This window comes from Rousettus aegyptiacus, unplaced genomic scaffold, assembly GCF_014176215.1.
Source record: "Rousettus aegyptiacus isolate mRouAeg1 unplaced genomic scaffold, mRouAeg1.p scaffold_m13_p_17, whole genome shotgun sequence".
Taxonomy (NCBI): Eukaryota; Metazoa; Chordata; class Mammalia; order Chiroptera; family Pteropodidae; genus Rousettus; species Rousettus aegyptiacus.
Window position 1 is genome coordinate 2,343,929 of NW_023416292.1, and position 21,689 is coordinate 2,365,617.

Sequence of the window (21,689 nt, forward strand, 5' to 3'; positions counted from 1 at the left end):
CACGGGGGACGGCATGGGCCTCACCAGTACAGGGACTCCTTCTGCATGATGTTTTTAAGCACGCGCTGGTCTTCTTCTCGGAGGCTGCCAAACTCATAGCAGGGGCTGAACTTGTCTCCGAGGGGGCTGGTGAACTTGATGTCGAAGTCTGAGGTGGGGAAGTCAATCTGGGGGATGGCATCAGAGAAGCAAGGAGGGAGCACAGGCAGGTGAGGGGGCGCTGCCACCTACTAGGGTCTCCGGCTTCTCTCTCACACCAGCGTTCCTGCCTCCCACCCTGCTCTCCTCCCTTTCTCACTCTAGGGTTGTCTATAAAATAATCCTGTTAAACTTGGTGCCCTCTAAAGTCCTTTCCGGCAGTAACTTCCGGCAAAATAAGGGAAGGAAATGGGCAAGTACAGAAGAGGTTGGTCTGAAATGCATCTAGGTGAGGGGGCTGGCCCCAGGCCAGAAGTGTCACCAGGCTGGGCCGCTAGAAGCCTCCAAGGCAAGGTTGGGGAGCCTTCAGCATGGTACTGGAAGGCACTGCTGCCGGATAGCAGGAGTTGGTGAGGACCCCGCCAATGCTACAGCCTGCAATCCCGGGTCCCCTGCTCTATGCTTCCAGATGTTCATCTTCCTAAAAAGGATATTGGAGCTGAGTGAGCCAGTTCTCAAAAGGAGTTCTGTACTCCCTCATTCAACAAATGTTTACTGAACCCTAATATGTGCCCAATAATACAGCATATAGTAGTAAATAATATGACAAAGACACCTGCCTCTTAGAGCTTTCATTCTATCTCATTCTATATCTACTTTGATATTCCATGTTCCATACCAAAGCATCTGCTGACCACAGAAACAGGAGGCAGAAACCGGTAACCAGACCTTGGCCCTGACCAGCTCCTTCCCTTCTCCCCACAAGTGCGTCCACCTCCTAGAGCCCTGAGTGACCAGCTATGGGGAGGGTTTCCAACAGGGAATAGCTCAGATTTTATCAGACTTAGTAATACGAGGGTTCGATTCAAGGGACTCGAATGGAGTTGAGTCATGAGTGGGGAGAGTCTCAGACCCTGCTTTCAGTTTCCTTGAAATCAAAGTTAACCTCCAGAAGAGGGGGCATAGATTCCACAGAACCCACCCTCTCACTCCAAGTCTAACCACGTTCACCCAGTTGCTTCAGTCACATCATTATCCCATGCCCAAAGTTCCAGCAGTTTCTCCTCTATCCCAGCCCAACTATTGGGAAAAGCTTGGCGCTGACTCTGATGTGGTCCTGATGGGCAGGTGGGAGGCAGGGACTGAGGCTGGGCTCTCACCTGGAGGATGACACTGTCCGGCTGGTGGAAATTAGGTGAACTCCAGCGGGCACTGGAGTTTTCCTGTGTTGCTGGCCATAAGCCTAGAAGCTTTCGGCCACGGGTCAGGATGCTAAGGAGGATAGAAGGTGGGGTGAGCCAACAAACCCTAAGGATATGGTTTTCCTCCTGCTCCACCATGCAAAAATCTGCCTTTTCTCCTTGAAGCCATCATGCATATCCTCTCTCTCTCATTCTCCCCCTAGCCCATAGCCTTTTTCTTCTTCCAAGTCCTAGAAAAGCCTCCCACTCCCTCAAACTTCCCGGAAGCCTTTCTGAGCTAACCACACCCTGGTCGAGATGACCTGGTGGCAGGGACGCCTTGCTGAGGTAGAAAGCTGGACTAGATCATCTTTAAGGTCCTTCTGATGACAAGACCAGAAGATAAGTTGCCCTGGCACTGCATTTCTGTTCCTCTCTCCAACAGTCCTGTGCCACCAGTGCTTCCCAGTAGCTCTTGGTTACATCGATTGTCCTGGTCACTAGTCCCGTGCCTTAGTCCCCTCCACCAGGGCTGGGACCCTCTGGACTCTGCTGGTGAGCCCCTCATGGCCAACCCTCTCTCTGTCCCCCTCCTTCCCTTCCAAGGCCAAGAAGCTGCTACCCTGGGCTCACATACTGCCTGAAGTTGAAGAGCGGAGTAGTGACCCAACCCAGGGCTTCGGGCACCCGCCGCTGCTTGTTGGCCTCCGAGGCGCTCCCAGGAGGGGGGATGGGCAGAGCATAGAGAGTGGCACACAGCAGTGTCTCCCGAGGCAGCCGGTCCACCTGCACTGGGAAGCAGATCCTAGGGGGAACAAGAAACCGCATCAGGAGATGCCACCCCTGGGGCTTCAAGAGACAGGAGGCCCAGGAAGTCAAGTTGAGGCCGAGAACTTGGCTTCCCTCTCAGGATACAGATGTGTTCCCTGGGGAAGCCTTCCGACAGAACCAGGAAAGTCCCAAACTGTAGGTAAAACCTCCACTGGATGATCCTAGGAGCACATTATGATGTCTTTGCAGACTCTCAGTGGAGTGAGGCAAACATCTCTGATTTGGGGGCTACCAATGGTGACCAGACAGAACAGAGCCATCTCAGAGTTCAGGTGACTACATGTCCTACACTGTAAGCCATACTCCTGCCCCAGTTTCAGGATTTCTGCAGAGGGCCATCAAGAAGTTACTTCTTTTGACAGTCCTTCCTTTTCCAGTTAACAATCCCATCCCTCCCCCACTTCCTGCTACTGAGAATAACCAGGAAGCAGCAGCATGTTCTCTGCCCTCAGTTCACCCTCCCCCACAGTCCTCCACCTGTCTGTCCTCAACCTGTCCCCTTTTCTCCTAACCTCTGGGGGCACAAGATAATTTGTTCTTATCTCAAACATTTTCAAAGCCCAAGGGATAAAGAGGAGAGCCCTCTCGAAGTTCAGGGGTGGAGGGGTAGTGGTGAGAAAGCCATTGGCAGGGCCAGAAGAACTGGGACACACAGCCCTCGCCACTACCCAAGCCCAGATGTTCCCTCCCAGGCTCCCCTGCCAGAATCACACCCGGCCACCCACTCAGAGTTCAGGATAAAGAGCTAGGGTGGGGTGAGGTAGAGCTGTAAAAAGAGAGGGAAGGCCCACATTACCTTTGGGGAAGCTGTCTCAGGGCCAAAGTCCACACTGTCACACCCTTCTGGGCAGCCTGGGCCCAGCTTCCATGCCAGAGGCAAAGCAGCCACCCCCACTGTTAGCAGTGTCCTGATAAAGCAGGCTCCATGCTGCCCCTCATTCCTCCAGGGGAATCTCCACCCAAGAGAGGCCCTCCCTCCCTCCCTCCCTCCAGCCAGAGACTGGCAGAGCCCTGCTCTGTCCCAGTAGCTTCTACCCTGGGGGGCCCACAGCTATAATTAGGGCCCCTCCATCAGCTGGTGGACATGCCAAGTTGGGGGTTGGCTTGGGTGGCAGAGCAAGGCTGCTGGGCCTATTTTGAGTGTTAGCTGATCCCTGTACTGCTGCAGCGAGAGAGAATCAGCTGACCTCACGGCAAAGAACAGAGGGAGCCAAGCCTGATCTCGTTTTTTTCTAGCCTCTTATCTGGAGAAAAAGGGGAATGAAGAAACTGTCTAACTAAAACTATAACCCCTCGAATCAAACTTCTCATGAACCTTCACCAGAGTCAGACAGGATAACGAGTAGGTTAGCTGCAACCTTGAATCATCTCCCGGCCTAAGAAACCCCTTCCTTTCTCTCTGCCACCCAATCGTCAAAATCACACCTCATAAAAGGGCTGCCTCCTCCAGGAAGGGTTCCTGGGATGCGCTGATACCAGTCCTGGTTCTGCCACTTACAACCTTGGGCAACAACTCACCCCTCTGCGTTTCGGTTTCCTCATCAGTAAAAAAGAGAACACAGCTTCACTTTGTGTGATATGTTCCTTGTGTGTACACTGCCTATGTGCTTTTTGCTATGTTACACTGTGGCTACTGTACTGAAGTGGGCTACACAGATAACATTTTCATGCACAAATATCTCCATGTATCACAAATCACTATGTCAGTCACTTGGAACAGAGAAACCAGAACTGAAAGGGCTTCCCCAGCTAAGAATAAGACAAATAAGAAAGCATTTATCATGTGCTAGGTGTTGCGCCAAAAACTTTACTTGTAATATCCCAACTGCTCTCAAACAACCCTATGGGGTAAGCCCTAGTACCATGTCCATTTTGGGTTGAATGACCTGCCCATAGTTGCACCTACATGAAGGATGGGTGGAGGACCACACCCAAAGCCTGTGCTCTGAACTTTACACTGTAGTGCCTTCTCTCAAATGCCTTGGTCTTCACGATGAAGGTGGAGCACCTGGATGGGCAGTGCTGAGATGACACCCTCTACAAGGCTCTAGGTAGGGGACCAGCCCTCTGAGACTCAAGGCAGAGATCTCAGAGAGGGAGTAGAATGAGACCCACAGAAGAGGCAGGCTTAGGGACAGCAGGCAGGCCGCTTCTACACCTCTGATACTATAAGGGAAAAGGGTCTGAGGCCAATTTTGTGGGGTCTGCCTGGGCCAGAGCACTATGTAGCATCCTTCCCTTGGCAGCAGAAGTAACTGAGGCTTGAGAATGCCAAGGGGATGGTGAACTCAGGAGCCACTTAATGCAGCTGACCTCAGCCTCCAAGGAGTCTCTCCTGCCCTGATACTTCATTAAAGGACTTTATTCACACCTTTATTGCTCTAAGAATTACATAAGTGTGAAGATAGGAGGAAGGGCCTGCCTCCCTAGTTCTCCATCTGTAAAGTGACCCCCGCCAACATATCCACAGACTCTCCATCTACCTCTTTTGGGATCCTTGGCCTCCCCAAAGACCCTTCTTAGTCTCTCTAATCTGAACTCCAAATACTGAAGTAGTAGTTCTGCTCAGATATAGTCAGTCTGGGGAAGTGAACCCAGGGCAGCAAACAAGGGCTTTCAGATTATCTGGAGTGAGGACAGAGCACAGCTCAGAAACACCTGCAACCATCCGCGGGGCGCTCGCCTCCATTTCCTTCCTGCTTCGCTTGGCTGACGCCTACCTTCCTGGCAGCAAATTAGCGTTGATAAATGGTGATTATTATTATCTTGTGTTTATGGTTTCATATTTATAACTTCTCTCATATTGGTACCACAACTGTCTCTGAGTTAAACCAATGTCTCCGCTTTACAGTTTGAGAAACTGAAGCGCAGAAGAGGCCAAAGAGAACCTAGGGCTAGAAACAAAGTAGAATACAGCCTTTCTCTGTGCTCTTTCCTTCAGACAACCTTCCCTTCTCCATCTATAATAAGACCTTCTCTCTATTCTGTGAAAACTTGGAGAAGAAAAGCCAGTGAAACCTTTTAAGGGAGACAAGATCAAAACATGGAATTATCATTAAAACTAATGACTAACGTGGATGTGGTCCTTTGTGCTTTACAAAGAGCCTTTGTGAATACTTCCCACTGGAGTCCCATAACAGCCTGAGGAGGAGAAATTATATTTATCCCCATTTAAGAGTTAGGGAAGTGGAGACGCAAGAAATTGAACTACTTGTCTAGTTGGAGTTGGTGACAGAGCCTGGTGGGGCCCTCCTCCAGAGTCTGGGTGTTCAGGAGCCTGGGGGAAGGGCTTACCACTGGTCCCAGATGATGAGGTGGAAGAGGTATTTGGAGAAGTGAGCCCTTCGGGTCTGCAGGGGGCTGCACAGCTCCTTGCCGCCATGACTGAGGGAGCAGGAGAGGTAGAAGTCTTCATAGCTACAAGAGAAAGGGAGCGGGTCGGGACACTCAGCTCCCAAACCCCATCTCAGTCACCCGACAAATGCCAAACTCCATTTCGCCCAGTAAAACTCCTCTGGGTCTCTGAGGACCACAACGTGGGATCATAGGGCAGCCAAATTGGATTTGCAGAGGTGTGCTCCGGGAGAAGCACACCTGGATCCCTCTGCCCCCTTCAAGCTCCATGTTGAAACATGGTTTTTCTTCCTTCTTCGTGGAAAACCAGCCAAACAGCCTTCTCCTCACCGTCAACTCCTGCCCTTCGGGGGTCGGCGTACACTTGTGTGCGCATGCGCAGGTGAGAAGGGCGGGGTGGGGGGTGATGAAAACGACATATGCCAACGTGAATGCCAGCACATGGGGGTCCCTGTGGTCCGTGACAGGTGCCTGACAGAAGAGGTCAGAGAAGGCCCTGGTTTCCCAAGCTGCCTCCTTTGTTCATTGCCAATCGCCCAGAGGAATACATTAAGTGAGGAACAAAGAGAGAAGGGAAAGGGAGGGGGGGGCGCCCCCAGAGGAGGAGGGAGAGCCAAAGGCCTATTCCCCCAGGCTTTGGATGCTGGGGAGCTGAGGATTACCAAATGAACGGGCCTCTCCACACCCACCCACCACTGCAGGCCTAGGGAGCTCCAGACAAAGGGTCATCTCCCACCTCCCCACCCCCTCCCATTGTGCGACTGCAGGGAACTACAGTTATTGGCCAAGGGGCATGCACTGGATCTGGGAAGCCTGGCCATCTGTCACCTGTCTTCATCAGCTGGCCTTGGATGGGAGGGGGCAGGGATGCCGATGCAGCCAGCTCTGAGAGGGAACGGCAAGATCTGCCCACTGCTGCCTCTTCTCCATCTCCTCAGGGGACTTTCTCCTCTGGGATGTCCCAGCCCACGTCCCCCTCAATCTCTCAGCTCTCCCCCTCAGCTACTATGCACCATGATGCCACAGATCCAAAACTGCCATCTGAAAGTCAAACTCTGCTCCTTCCTAGAGGCCATCAAGCCCTGGGCTCACCTGGTAGCCCAGGTGATGGGGATGCGGTGGGTGGCATAGACGGTGAAGGCCAGGCGCCTGGAGAAATGGCAGGCCTCCTGTACCAGATCATGTTTATGGCTCCCATGCACTGCTGTCTGGAAGTCTGCATTGAATGTGCTGCAATACAGCTCCACCAGATCCAAGATGGCAGCTGTCAAGGCTTCCACGACCTTCTCTGTGAAAGGGAGGGGTCAGAAGGAAAAGTCATGAGGCCTAAATGAGCCCCATCTTGTTGCCATGGTACTGGGTAGGATGGGATACTCTAGGAAATTGTCCCCAAATGCCAGCCAGTTTTCTAATAGCTGTGACAAAGTTCACCCATCTGTGGTAGAATGTGAAAAAAAAGAGGAGCATGTCATGAGCTTCTCATAAAATGACGTATTAAATTTTAAATGTCCTTATTTTTACGTATTGCAACTTTAATGTTAAATGTCCTTTTTTTTAGGAAATAGTGGAATCACTTAAGTTTTCTTGGCAAAATATAAGCTGACGATTTCTATTTTAATCCCCAAAATAATACTTTTTGGGACACTTTATTGGTCCATGAAACCCATAAGACTGACCAAAAATCCCAGAGATATGGGCTTTGTAGGCCAAAGTTCTACTTAAAAGACTCAGGGAAAATCCTAGCGAAAAATTCTTTATCACTTTCTCCCTAGGCCTACCCTAACTTGGAAACGCAGGGATTGTGAGCAGCCCGGAGAATAATCATGACCTTCCCAAGGGAGAGTTTTCCCATCTGGAACCCAGGGCTAACTTTGCCTCACCACCCCCACCCTCACACTTACACCACCTCATCACCATCTCCCAGGGACACCACAGGAATAACTAGTAAAAATAATGGGAAAACATTTTGTGGAAAGAAATGTGCTTTCCAGCTGTGTCCATGCCTCTTATAGGAAAACACACACACATAGGCAGACCTGGACCCATCAATCAAGGGGGCCAGCGAGAAAAAGGAATCTGGGCAGAGTCCACAGTTTGCAGCTGCCCCTAATGGATAAAGACGGAGAGCAGTTCCCTTACCTCGGTTTTCCCTCACAGCCAAGACGGTAGGGTCCTATTGGGGAAAAATGAGAGGGAGGGGAGCTTCAGGGCCACAAGCCTTTCCTGTCACAGCTGGAAGAAAGGTTTTTCACAGCTGCGCTCATCTGGACCAGAATGGACTGAAGTTTGAGGAACAGAGATTCCCCAGGGAGGACGGAGTCATGGTTCATACCAGATCCACGTGATGGACAGAGTGAGCCAGGCCAAGAGTAAAATCATCATGTCCACCCAGATGGGACGGACACTCCAACCCTCAGGCCACTCCACTGCAGACCAAGCGCCTGTCATGTCGGCCCTGTCTGCACAGCACACAGCCCCCACTGTGTGTGGAGTCACGGAGCCTCTGGCTTGGGGAGATTTTGGGTTTCCATCCCGGTGGGTTTGCAGACTGCCAGGCAATGCCTCAGTGACTGTGAGTAAAGCCTTTGCGAGTCTGGGCTCCCGGCAATCAGTCCCAGGGGACAGACCCTAGCCCACCCTCGTCGTCAGGAAGAGGGGACACACTCGGCATCCATTTCCCAAGAACTCTTGTGGTTAAACTGTTCAAACACAAAAGGTGGAGGTGGAGAGGAGAGCCTTTTGGTAGCTGAATAGCTTATTACCCAGTCACCTATACACATCCTCTCCTCCCCTTCCCCCACGCTAGCGCTCTGGGCCCCATTACCTTCTGAATTTTAGGCTGCACGCGGGAGGGGCAAGGGGGCAGCTGGTTGAGAGCATTGGTGATCTCGGGAGTTTCCACGGCGGCCAGGGCATTGCAGATGGCCTTAACAGACTGGACCACCCTGTCAGCCTTCAGTGGGAAGTCCCCCTGTGAGAGGGGCACAGTGAGGCTGGCAGGCTAGTTCTCTCAGCCTCCAGCACCCCATATTGAAGGAACAGGCTGGGAGGAGTGTGGGCTCATGAACCCCAGGAGCGACTAGTGGAATCCATGCTTTATTTTCAAACATCCATCAGTAGCAAATAATTGCTCCTACTGAATTAAATGAGGCACACCCACGTTCCCCAGCTCTCTCAGCCATCTCCCTGAGTTGCCTCTTATTCCCAGCTGCAGTCTACTTAAACTATTCAAACGCACGCATGGTTTCCCGTAGAGACACGCAGTTTTAATAAAATCAATCCATAGGGAATAGCAAGGAGGCCGAAGAGACCACACTGAAGCCCTACTTGCCCATGCAGCCTTATTTCTCACACTACCACCTAGAATTTCCACACAGATCTTGCCTCAGTACAATTGACATGCCACACCCACTCGGTCCCCTCTGCACTTAGGCTCCTGCAATTTTCTCATTTGGAATTTCCTCACCAGTCTTGCCCCGATTACCTACATATATTCAAATCATGGACCAACTAAAATCCAACCTCTGTCCCAAAGGCTTCCCTGGCTAGTCCCCCTACCTATCCCTCTCCAAGAGGCCTTGGTTAACTCATTATACCCTGTTCTATCTACCGATAGCTTTATGTTACTGTTCCATTTTTCCATCGGGAACACAAACACCCTAAAAGCTAAGACAATTCTTATGCTGCTCTGTCCAGAGCAGCCACTAACAAACATATGGCTAGACTAGCGCAGAAAAGGTGTTCAGAGAACTCCCCCTTCATCACAGGAAGTGGTCAGGCAGAGGCTGCTAGAGAAGGGATTCAGGCAATGGGAAGAGGGTTGAACTAGATATAATGCTGAACTCCCCAAAAGGGAAGAGAGTCCATGAGCACTACTGACTGGATCAGTGAGCCAGGGATTGTTGTTGAAGATCCCGATCTAATTTTTGTTAGCTTCAAAACATTTGGGGCATATGTTTATTCTTATGGGTTTGAGGTTTCAAACTCCAAGTGAAGAGAGTCCTGGCGCTTTCCTGCCTCTGGGCCCCTCTACCTCCTGATGGTTTCCACTCGTGACACCGAAACTGCAAAACCTCCCAGATCAGAGGTTTCTGGGCATTCATTGCTCACAAGACACACCCAGAGCACATTCAAGTACACCAGCGGGGATGACAAAGCCATGTCCCTCACCCCCGCAGACGTCCTACTCCAGAGACAGAGATTGGGCATGGTTCCTGACCCGCTTCTACAGAGGAGCAGAGCCCCTCTCCACACATTTGCCAGCTGCCCAACAGTCAATGGTCTCGGTTTGCTCAGGACTCAGGGAAATGAAAAAAGTGCTCTCCTGACACATCTTCAGTATCCACTCCAGACCCCTTCTAGGGCTGGCTGATCCCAGGAGGACTGGGGGAGAGGAAGGAAGGAGCTTTGGGAAGCTGGGCCTGCCCCAGGATCTGTACTCATACTCACCTCAGCCAGCAGGAAGGCATCCACCTCATTGTGGTAAGTGTCGAACAGAAGACTCAGGGCCTGCCTGGGGAGTTGGGGGCAGGAAAAAGTCGTAAGAGAGGTCAGGACAGACCCCGCGCACTGGGAGACCCATTTTCTCCCTCCCTCTCCACAGCTCAGGAATCTAAATCCAGTTTGAAGGCATTCCCACTCTTTCCATGTGTCCCATGAAGACTGTTGAAGACTTAAGGACAGTGAGTCCATTCTATTTTGCCACCTCTCACCTGGAAAATGATGGCAAAGCACCATATGGAAGCGATGTAACACACCAGGAGCAGGCATCTTCCCCTTGAGACTCTTGGGCCCCACCCCCAAGACCTGCAAAAAGCCCTGGACCTGGCAGAAAGGTAAGCAAGGGTATCTGCCGGGGTCCCCTCAGACTTCCTGCTTGGCCCACATCCAAGATGGTACCTACTCTCACCTGCTGATGGTCTGTTTGACTGGTCTCTCTTGCAGATGGACGAGGTAGTTCAAAGTGGAGGGGCTCTGGTCATCATTCACCTGTGTAAGAAGTGCCCTATTCAGGGAGGGGTGGTGTCTTCATCTCGGCCCAGCGCCCCTGGCCCACTTCCACTGAACATGTTCCATTTCACCCTCTGCCACCCCATCTCCCCCACACGAACCGTCCGGGCCAGGTCACTGCGTACGGCTTTTTGCTCCATCAGCTGTAGCCGAATGTCAATGTCAAACTTGCGGCAGTATTGAATGTACTCATGGCTGCCCAGGGCGTGCTTGCTGGTGGGACAGGAGGACAAGATCATTAGCATCCTGGGGACTCAGTGGGAAGGGAGATGAAGACCTGAGCCTTGGGGAAAGAGAAACAGGAAGCAGGGGAGGTACTGGGGATGGTATACGTGTTGTGCCCTGACCCTGGCTCCTGGAAAATGTCATGGTAGAGCTCAGGGAAGGAACAAAGTTCTGTCTAACCGAAAGCCACCTAAATTACTGAACCCTTGGTCTATACAAACATTGACTTTCCCAGTTATTTATTACCTATATTGTTATTGCCAGTTTACTCCAGGGTGGAACTTCTGGTGGGGTGGGGAACAGAGGGACAACTCAGGGGGCAGTGTTTAAACCCCACCCTCTTGGCTTTGGTACATGCGACATGTTGGAAGTCGGCCTGTGCTCAAGCTTGAGCATGGAGCTCAGTGAGTGACTTAGGACCCACCACCGTTTGTTACCAGCTGGGGTGCTGAGATCAACCAAGCAAAACACCCAGCAAGATTCTAGATCTGTTATCCCAAAGCCCATCAAAGGTTCCTCCCCTCCTCCCTCCGTGGGTCCTGCCTGATTGTGAATAACTATATAAATATCTATGGACTTCTTGACAGACATCTGCCTGGACGCTATTCCCACTGCTCAAGCAACAACACGTGAGACGCTACCCCGGCCCCAAAAGCCTCAGAAAAGGAGGGCCTGGGGAGTCCCCCTGTGACCTAGCTTTTTCCTCCCTCCTAAGTCACACCTCAGTCAAAAAGGAAACCCAGAAGAGGGGCAGAGTGAGTCCCACCTGCAGGCCAACACTGCGAGCCTGGGTTGGGTCCCAGCAGCTGGGAAACAGAAGCCGGAAAGGGACTTCCTTCCTCAGCAGAGCTGGGAGTCTAGGCCAGCAATGGAGAGGAGAGAAAAGGAGAAAAGGGGAGGGGTGTGTGCAAAGCTGACAGAGGTTCCCCGGGCCCAAGGCCAATCGGGGTCCAGCTAGGACTTAAGGGGGTTTCTCCACATCCTGAGGCGCCAAGCCTCTGATCTAGGCACCAACCTGCTAAGTCTGAGCTGCAGCCAAAACCTGGGGCTAAAGAGGCTGAGCTGTGGGGCTGGTCTGGTGGGAGCGCCTTGGAAGGAAGGAAGAGTGTGGTGGGAGTGAGGGAGGAGGCAGGAAACCCAACCCTCCCCCAGGACTGTCTCGGAGTTCTTATCTGAGAGCAGCCTGCATCCTGGACCCGCCATTCCCCCTTGCATCAGCCCCTCCTGCTAGACAGGGTGGGAAACCCTCGAGAGTCAGCAGCTTTTTGACGCCCCTAGAGGGTCCTTTCCATCCCACCCAAGGCAGCTGCCTTGTGCTCAGGAGTTCGGACTTTTCTGTTGATGGGAGGAAGAGAAGAACCAGGGCAGGGGATGGGGCTCCTAGACAAGAGTCATGGACGCGGGTCCCCTGGGGACTTGCTCGACCTTCTCCGTGGAAGGGTTTCCTGTGCGTGCATTCAGGTTAGATTGGGGAGACGTGACCCCAGGACCATCAAACCTGTTCCACCTCACCCTGAGCACTCCTCCTGGGTCTTGGCAGGAAGTCAGAACCTGACAGCTTATCTACCATCTCTGGACTTGGACACTCAAGGACTAGGGGACTGTCAAGGGAAATGACAGTATCCATCCAATCCAATCCCCACGAATTCCTCTCTTTGGACTGGTCCTTCCCTGCTAATATTTACTGATTGTTCATTTAATCCTCACTATATCTTATAGAAGAAACTGAAGGTCACAGTTTCACAACTAGTAAGTGACAAGCCAGAACCCAAACCAGCCATATGGCGTGACCTATACTTTGCCTTTTGTTTGCTTACAACAGTGGCAGGATGCCTGGGAAGCTCTCTGCCAGGAGACTCTGCCCTAGAACCGCTCTCATTCCTGCAGGAGAAAGCAGGGACACACAGAAACTTCTGAACGGCTCTCCCTAGAGTCGTGCTGCGCGGGGCCCCACACCTTTCCTTTCCCAGCTGAGGGCACAGAGGCCCTCAGCATCCCTCGGGTTAAGGAAACCAGCTGAGAACTGCTCTGGCCATAGATCAACCGTCCTGCATCCACACCTGATGTAAAAGAACGGGCAAGTGGTGGCACGTACAGGCTCTCCTAGGAACTACGACACGGGCCTCTCCTTTCCCGGGGCAGCAGGAAACCAGAAGTCTGGAGAGGGGAGCAGCTCTCTGTTCTTACCTGCTGCCCTCTGGCTGATTCCACGGCCTGCCACCCAGCTGTACCACCTGAGCAGTGTAATCCCCCCTCCAGCCAGCACTCCAGAGCCCCCAGACAGCGGAAAGGAGATTGCTGTCACTGGTCCACACCAGACTGTCCAGGGAGGCCGCTTGCTGCAGAGGGCACTGGATGTAGAGGTGCTTGCAGCCAGCCTTTGTTGAGGAAGATAACCAACCTCATATGCCAGCAGGGAAAGGCTTAATGTCAGGGGAAGGAGGAAGAGAGAGCAACAGGAATATTTCCCCTAGGTTCCACTGAGCACTTCAGCCCAGTCCTCCTTCTGCTCCTCACCATAAGGACACCACATATAATGTAGGGCAGGAGGAAAACCCCACACAGTCCCCCTGCCACCCCGCACACATCTCCCTACATGCAGAAGTCTGCAAGCAGATATGACCTAGTCTGCCTAATTCTGGCTCCAGGCTCTTTCCACAATTTTGGCTCAGGAAGCCGGCCAACCCTGCTGGAAGATGGAGCTCCCGGGGAAAGTGCGACGTGGCTGAGAGTGTGCCCAGAAAGCAGGAGTCCTGCCTGTTGGATTACGGGGGAGCTGCCAGCCCCAGGCCTGGAGCCCAGCACCTCCGCTAGGAAGCCCCTGACAATCCTACTACCCAGAAGGCAGTGCCAATTCCTACCCCGCCTGTCCCCACCAGTTCACTCACTTCTGCAGGAACTCCTCCAGCCCACAGGGCTTCAGCACAAAGTCACTCACATCCACATCCCTCAGCTCATCCCGGGTGTAGCACAGGGTCTGGTAGATGAGCAAGTCCACAGTAGAGGAGCCTGTAAGGTGTGTGGCAGAGAAGCAATGTGGGGACACTGAGGAAGGCAGGGCTCGGTGTCGATCCTGATCCCCCATTCCTGGGTAAGCATGCCACAGTCTTGTCACCAACCAGACAGAGCAGTTGGGGGGCAGAGGAAGTGACCATGGACCTAAGAAGCTGGTCCTAGAGCCAGTCTCCCAAAGGAGCTTCCTTACTGCCCCTCATCTGGGCCACAAGGTAAGGTGAGAACTAAGGCCAAAGAATCCCACCCCACCTCCAAGGAGACTCACCCTGCCTCCCCCACTAACTTACAGTTGCAGGTAAAAGTGAGTGGTTCCTGCAGGCTGTCACACAACACTGTCACCTTCAGGTTGACCTCATCCCCAAGGTGCTCTGGGCTCGGGGTGACAGCACTCCAGACATATCCGGTGAGGAAGTAGTCTTGGATATCAGAGCCAGATCGAAGGCTGTGCAGGGAGAGAGGAAGAAGGATCCTCGCTCTACCTTCAGAAGAGAGCAGTGGAGAACAGGCCTGCTGGGACCTCCCACCCTGGGGCCTGAGGGCCCCTCTGTCCCCACTCAACAGGGCCTTCCGCATCTGCAGACCAGGATGAAGGCTGTGGGGAAGCAGCTCTGGGGAATCGTGTTCTTGACACATTTGCTACAGTTGCAAAATGTTTCCCAAGCAGTGAACCAGTAGGGACAGCTCTAAAATGACAAAGCTTTCCATGCTAAGTACAATGGAAAATTCTCCTGAATCCACTTCCTTTCTTTTTTAGCTCCAGATAACACTTTTATCTCCATCTGGGGTGCATCTGCTCCTAAGGGCAACTGAGCCTGAAGTGATGAGGTAATTTGACCATTAGGTGGAGGTTTTATGAATTTTGTAAAAAATATGAAATTTCTAAGATTTCATAAAGTCCACAAACAACTGTTGTAGGAAGCATCCCATAGTTCTGAACTGAAATTTATTAAATGTAGCTCTTCTTCCTTCCTAGAAAAAGGGAGGTGACCCCTCCTCCCCAGCCCCACAACCCTCTACACCCCCATCCTTTAACTCTTACATATCCAGCATGTGGCAAAATGCAGCAACTTCCTCATCTCTCTCCTCTGAGACCTCAAACAACTCGTGGCCATTGGCGACGGTGTGGGGCCGCGAGCCCGCCTTTAAGAAAAGAGCAGCTGACTCAGTGCCGTTTCCCTCACGGCACCCTCTTCCCACTGCTCCCCGATCGAAACTATTAAACTCTAGGTGGGAGGACTTTTAGGCATTCAACATTCAGTGAAAGGAGCCCAAGAAACTATGGGAAATGCAGGAATATATTTATCTGCTATCCTAGAAGACCAAGAGCAAAGTTGAAAGAGAAAACTTGAAGCTTTGGCTGAGTCTGGAAGCCTCAGTGGGATGGACAAAAGTGTGGCCGAACCTCCTTCCCAAGGGGACAAGTGTCTAAGCTCAGTCCAGCAGGTTATAAGCACAGCACTGCTGGGCGACTGGGCTGCCTTTTAAGGGGTGCCCCCAGAAGCTGGTGGGGAGCTGGGCAGGCAGCTATTTGTCCTACTCCACCATGGAGGCCAGGGCAAGTGGAGCTGGGCCCTGGGCAAAAGCCTCAACATCCACAGTAAGCCCCAGGGACCCAAAGCAGAGAAAGACCAAGACCCCTTACATGGAGCCAATGACAGACACACGTGCCTTCTCAGTCAATGCTATTTGAGGTCAGAACAGCTTTCTGGGCAGGAGAGAACCTGCTAGAAGGCTTAGCTCTTCCGGTTTCCAGTCTTTTGGTTCTAAATAGCCACAATGTCAGGGAGCCTGCCTGAGCCCCGCTTCCTGCCCAAGAAAGCATGTGTGGTGGCGGGTGGTGGGGATTCTCTCCAATAAGACCTCAAACTGTCTCCCATAGTCCAAGCATTGCTTTCACTCACCCTTGAAGAGTGCTAAAGAAGCCCTCTGGCTAGGCCTGCCTCCAAGCCCCCAGGAGCAGGAAGTAGGGGAGCTGGTGCATGACAGGTTTCTGCCTGGTGGGACCGCCTAGAGCCACCAGGGGAGGGCCCCCCAGGGGAATGAAGCCGCGGGCCGTGATGGAGAGTTGGCAGTCAGTGCCAACAGCTGCCTCTGGGGAGCCCAAAGCTTAGGTCTACGCACACAGCAATGCCTCGCCTCATCCTCCCTCTGGCTACTCTCATGTCCTCCCACCCCTGGAGCAGATGGCAGCACTGAGCTCCTCATTTGAATATCCAGTGTTTCCTCTGAGTGACCCTCTCCCATTAGCCTTGCTCCCCTGGGTGAGTGGGGAGGAGAGGGAGGCAGTGGGGGCAGTTGACATGTGAGGCCCTGGCCCTGCCAAGTTTGTGCCTGTGTCCCAGTCAAAACAATAGTACCACTGTCAGCAATTAACCCACAAAAGCAAGGGTGAGAGAGCCACAGAGCAACAGAGAGGGAGCAACAGAAAGAGAAAGAGAGACAGAGAGAGGAGGGGAAGGCGAGGGGGAAGGAGAGAGAACAGAGTAGCTACTGAAAGGCCATTTTCATGCCCTTTTAGTACCACTCCCTGGTTCCATAGGAAAACAAAAGCCACTTACGTCCGCCCTGCTGGAAGGCCCTGGTGGCATCGCCCGGTGCTGACTGGGGGAGTCTGCCGTGCTGAGGCTGGCAGCGGGCGTACCAAGCTGGCATTTGGAGCCAACCATTTCCAGAGTTGGCTCCGCAGGTCTGGGATAAGGAGGGTCCCTCCGTCTGGAAGCCCGGCGAAGGCGGGGTGGGGGTACAGGCCGAAGGCCCGAGGGGTCCCCCTGCCCAGTGGGATGGGCCCCTGCACTGAGCTGAGCTGGAGAAGACCAAGGCCGCATTTTCCCACTAAGAATGGGCAAGAGTTTTTTGTGATTTGCCCTAGCTTCTTCAAGGAGACTCTGGACAGAGCTCCCTGTCAGAACTCTGATGACACACAGGGGTTGGGGGAAGGGGAAGGGAGTAGGGGGCGGGTAGAGGGAACCACAGAAGTGACTACCTACCAGGGTGGCAGGACCCAGCAAGCAGGCCCAGCCTTGTGCGGGAACTCGGAGCTGGGAATAGGACTCTGTCTGTCCCTATAAATAGCGGGAACAGCCCCACCTCTCAGAGCAGGGCCTTTAAAAATCCCTGAGCTCTACAGCTGTGACTTATCCCAGGAGCCGATGCTGCTTTTCAAGGGCTCTCTTAGCAGAAGCACAGGAAGGAAGGACCACGTAGCTTTTCCAGAGTTGTGAAGGATCCCAATTGCTGGGACACAAGGTGGGAAAGCCCCAGTGTCCCTTAGACAATGAATAAAGAGGAAACAAGGATGAGGTGGAACACTGTTCCTACAGAAGTCACCAGCCATGGAAGGCAGGGGACCTCTTCTAGGGCCATGGCTTCCAGGGCCTCAGGGGAAACATAAAGCAGTCTTCAGGTCCCACCCATGGAGATGCTGCTGGTACTTTTTAAACCAGAAAAAAAGATTAAAGCTGCCCTCAAACCCACGCTGTGCTTCTTTGTAAATATTTTTGCTATTTTATATTAGGTACAGATAAAAGTAAAATTATTACTGTTATCCTGCATGTTTTTTCTAAATATTTTCAATGCGAAGAGATGAATGTGGTAATGGTTGCAGAACAATATGAATGTACTTAATGCTGATGCACTGTATTCTTAAAACTGGTCGAGATGGTAAATTTAATGTTATGTATATTTTACCACAATAGAAGAGAGACAGAGAGAGAGAGAACAGGGAGCTATACACAGAGACACAGAGAGATAGACAAAGAGAGAGGGTAGAGAGAGACAGAGGGAGAAAGAAAGACGGAAGGAAAGAGACAGAAAGGGAGACTCACAGAGAGCGAGAGAAAGAGAGAGAGAGTGAGAACAAGCCAGTTTCGGAATGAGAGAGACCAAAAGTCCTTTGACCAACATGCAGGGTTCCTGGGGGCGTCTGGACCAGGGTCTGGTGTCCAATGAGCACCAAACAACAGTTCAAATGAAGACTGAGCCTCATCACCATGCAGCATTTTTGGCAGAGCAGAAAGACAGAAAGCAGAAGCAACATGTTCCAGTCCATAAGGCCATTCGGCCAGAGTCAACGATGAGTGCCATGACCCCGGTTCAGCCCTCACGTCATTAAGCAGGCACACAATAGGAACTGGGATCCTAAAACACCTGCGCCCTGACGATACACAAAATACACAAGACATACAAAACTTGGCCCTAGAAATGAGCCATATCTCTAGGTATCCCTTTTCCTCTCCCCCACCAGGGCCCAGGGCCCTGATGACAGAGGGGAAGAAAGGGATGAGTATGTAGCAGATCTGAAACAACAAAGAAGACAGAGGAACTATTCTATTTCTGAATGACATGAGGAAAGGAGGACACAAGAAATACAATAAGGTCCTCACCGAAGCAGCAGAGATCCGGTGGTTCTTGCCAGGTGTCCCACATTTTCGGTTGGCGTAGCGGGAGGTATAGGTGCGGGGGGGCACCTGAGGAGGCATGGTCTTGCTCCGGGCCACAGGTTTTCCAGGAGCATCCTTGCCCAAGTCCAGGGTCCCCTGGCCCTCCTTCCAGCCCCTGGTGGCATCCCGCAACATCTCTGCATCATAGGTTGACTTCAAGTTGAGCCGTGTAATTGCATCATTGATACCATCGTAGTCCACAGAGCCCAGTAGGCATCCCGGACCCCCACCTCCCGGCTCCTCTTCTTCTAGGATCTGACGCCCTAGCAATTTTCCTGGAGGCTGTTTGACCAAAGAAAAAGTGTTGATGTCACTGGGCTGGGAGATCTTAGAGGACAAGGGGGATCCCTTTCTGGGAGGCAGAGGAGGGGTGTCCCAGATAGAGACTCTGGGAGGCAGAGGAGGTGGGGACAGCTTCTTAGAAGAGCCATCTGTATCTTCTGGTCCTGGGGACAAAGAGAGCCCTCCATTCGAACCATCGAAAATGTAAAGATAGTCTCCAGCCGGGGAGCCTTTGGACCAGGGATCTGGGCCAGGCTGGGAACCCTGGGAGGTAGAGTGGTTGGGCAGCCCTTCCTGTGGGGAGAGCGAGTTGTAATTGAGGGTAGGATCAGAGCCAGAAAGACCGCGTAAAAGCTTGAGGTCCTTCTGCCTTCCCGCCGACTTGCTGTAGAAGTCCAGGACTGGCTCATCCCAGCTGATGAGAGAGGAATCTGCGTTCTGCTTGGTTCTGCTTTCCTCCTTGTCATGCCGGAGCCGGGAAAGAGCATCATACTCCATCTGCAGGGCTTCCGCCATGGCCAGCTCTTTGCGGCTGATGCCCACCGACTCCAGGGACTTCCAGTGTTCCCCATTGCCTTGAGTCGAAGACATGGTGAGGGTGGGGACGGAGGAAACAAGGAAGTCTTCTACCTCCTGCCAGTGTCAGGTCTGCAGGGTTGTGGCATGGTGTCTGGGCATCTGCGGGTGAGAGGTAAAAATATCATTCAGTTACAAAAAGAGATGTATTAATAATCTGACGTAGGTGACATCATCTGGGCCACTGCCTACTTCTCGAGTGTCTACGAAAGATGAAAAGAAATAGAAAGATGGAGAAAAAAACAGATACTAAGACAACTTTACTGATCTATCTATTACAGCCATCTGCCCTTCCATTCATCTACACACGGCTCCACCTCTGGGCCCCTAACTCCGATCCTCATCTCTCTCCCACATATCCTGAGGAAAGAAAGAAGCACCTGGCATCAGCTAAGAGGAGAAGACAGAAACAAGGGCTCTTCAGTCCGTTTAGAGAGGACAGCTCTCAGACACTGCTGGTAGGGTGTGAAATGGTACAACTACTTTGGAACACAGGCAGCTTCTTGAAAAGGTAAATACCCACCTACCATATGACTCAACCATCATGCTCCTACTTACCTACCCAAGAAAATGAAAGCACTTGTTCGCACGAAGATCTATGCATGAATATTCATAGCAGCCTTGTGTATAATATCTAAAAACCAGAAACAATCCAAATGTCCAGCAACCGGTGAATAAGATTAATAATATGTGATATGTCGCCACAACTGAATATTACTCAGCAAAAAAAAAAAAGGAATGAATTACTGACACATGCAATAGCATGATGAATCTCAAAATAACTATGCTGAGTAAAAGAAACCAGACAAAAGAGTATGAGTATGTAAGATTCCATTTAGATAAAATAAGATTCTGAAAAATGAAATGAAAACTCATGTACATTAACAAAAAGCAGATCTATCTGAGACAGATCTATTTGAGAAGGGGTAAAAAGAGGGATGGGTTACAAAGGAGTGGAAGGAAACTCGGGGATGATAAATATCTAGATTGTGGTAATGGTTTCAGAGGTATATACGTAAGTCAAGATTTATCAAATTGTACACTTTAAATATGTACAGTTTATTGTATGTTAATTATACCTCAATAAAATGATAAATGAAAAGTATAATATAGCTCTACGAAACAGACCTTATAATTACTCAGACTACACAAGGATCCTCCCAAAATACACCAATATGAGTGATTAAACAAAGCTTGCCAACAGGTGGGACCGGAGTGCCTGATGAATTACAGTTGTGCCAAAATATTAATTTTTCCCTAGGCCCTCAGGAAGCCATGCAGGAAGAGACATGGGTGACCGGAGCCTCTCTAAGGCCAGCGGCCTCTGGTTGCAAGCAGTCCCCTTCATTTACTCCAGTGTTAGCACCCTTTTCTTTAGAAGCCATGACATAAAAAAGACACTGAACAAAATGGCTGTGATGACAAGGTTAGCCTGGCTCGGCGTTCTCAACTCTGGCTGCACGTTACAAACACTAGGGGACTTTCTTATAAGAACAGTCCTGATGCCAAGGTTCTCCTGAGAGATTCTGATTTAACTGGTCTGTGGTAGGGCAGTGATGTTTTTAAAAACTCCCCAGGAGATTCTAGTCTGCAGCCAAAGCTGAGAACCACGGGCCTTTGTGTGGGCTGTAGGTTCTCACTTAATGTCATTGACAGGTTCTTGAAAACTGCGACTTTAAATAAAACAACATATAACGAAACCAATTTCAACACAGGCTAGCTGGTATAAACATATTTCTGGTCAAAAAAACATCACCATACTTTGAAGTAAAGACCTCAAGCACTTCTAATAGTAAACATTGAAATAAATGTGAGCTACTGTGAGCTATCCATCCATTTTAAAAAAAGATGAATGGAAACAAGTGAGATAATCATTTTCTAACGCACTTATTCCAATTCGGGGTCATGGGTGACCAGTGTCTCTCCCAGCAGCCTGGGCGAAATGTGGGACCCCATCCAGCACAGGATGCCCTTCCTGCCATTGCAGGAGCACTCACACTCACACCCGCATTCCCCCAGAAGGGACCACGAAGGCACGGTGATTCATCTAACAGGCACAGCTTTGAATGTGGAAGGAAACCGGAGTCCCCGGAGAAAACCCACGCACACGCGGAGGGAACGTGCAAACTCCACACAGACGAGGGCCTCGGCTGGGAATAGATTTTATTTTTTCATCAACATTATGACGAAATGATGTTATTTGAGGACCTGCTGTATGCGTCTGTTTCGGATCAGCTTGGGAGATGTGTGAAGTAGTCACCTCTGATCCTTACTGCCAGCAGCCAAGAAGTTTATGATTTCATAAAATTATCAAAATTTGTACATTCCATTGTACTGCTTTATCCAGCAGGTAACAAATATATGAAGCACGTCCTTCCTCTTGATTAGAAAGTTAAAAACAACAATAGGAAAAAAGGTTCAGATAGCTTCTTGGGTGGCAAGTTCCATCAGATCCAAAATGAGTTAGAACAAGTGTACCCCTTAACCTGAGGTGTGCGCCCCCACACCCCCCAGAACCCAGTTCCTCTGTCAGGCACAGGCACAGAACCCTGAAAGGCCAAGGCTGGCTGAGCAAATTTTAGGAAGTAGCATCCCAAAGACCTATTAGCCCACACCCGGACTCAGGGTACATGAAGCA

The 21,689-nt window shown here is 51.3% G+C and overlaps 1 protein-coding gene across 6 annotated transcripts in view; it reads right to left on the reverse strand.

Annotated features, from left to right (window-relative positions):
• PIK3C2B (phosphatidylinositol-4-phosphate 3-kinase catalytic subunit type 2 beta) overlaps window positions 1-21,689 on the reverse strand; it is a 61,648-nt gene that overhangs the window by 22,497 nt on the left and 17,462 nt on the right. For 5 of the 6 annotated variants that reach the window (XR_001596314.2, XM_016140172.2, XM_016140187.2 and 2 more), the window contains exons 2-15: window positions 18,137-19,153; window positions 14,794-14,894; window positions 14,042-14,196; window positions 13,628-13,748; window positions 10,616-10,727; window positions 10,414-10,493; window positions 9,954-10,017; window positions 8,329-8,475; window positions 7,644-7,677; window positions 6,597-6,792; window positions 5,445-5,567; window positions 1,957-2,124; window positions 1,299-1,410; window positions 25-167 (exon numbers count right to left, since the gene is read on the reverse strand). Coding sequence is in view for 5 of the 6 variants with exons in the window: in XM_016140172.2 (XP_015995658.1) it covers window positions 25-167; window positions 1,299-1,410; window positions 1,957-2,124; window positions 5,445-5,567; window positions 6,597-6,792; window positions 7,644-7,677; window positions 8,329-8,475; window positions 9,954-10,017; window positions 10,414-10,493; window positions 10,616-10,727; window positions 13,628-13,748; window positions 14,042-14,196; window positions 14,794-14,894; window positions 18,137-19,066 (2,486 nt within the window). In the remaining variant the exon portion in view is untranslated. Of the gene's footprint in view, window positions 1-24; window positions 168-1,298; window positions 1,411-1,956; window positions 2,125-5,444; window positions 5,568-6,596; window positions 6,793-7,643; window positions 7,678-8,328; window positions 8,476-9,953; window positions 10,018-10,413; window positions 10,494-10,615; window positions 10,728-13,627; window positions 13,749-14,041; window positions 14,197-14,793; window positions 14,895-18,136; window positions 19,154-21,689 lie in introns of those variants that run through there. The other variant, XM_016140196.2, reaches the window with a different exon arrangement.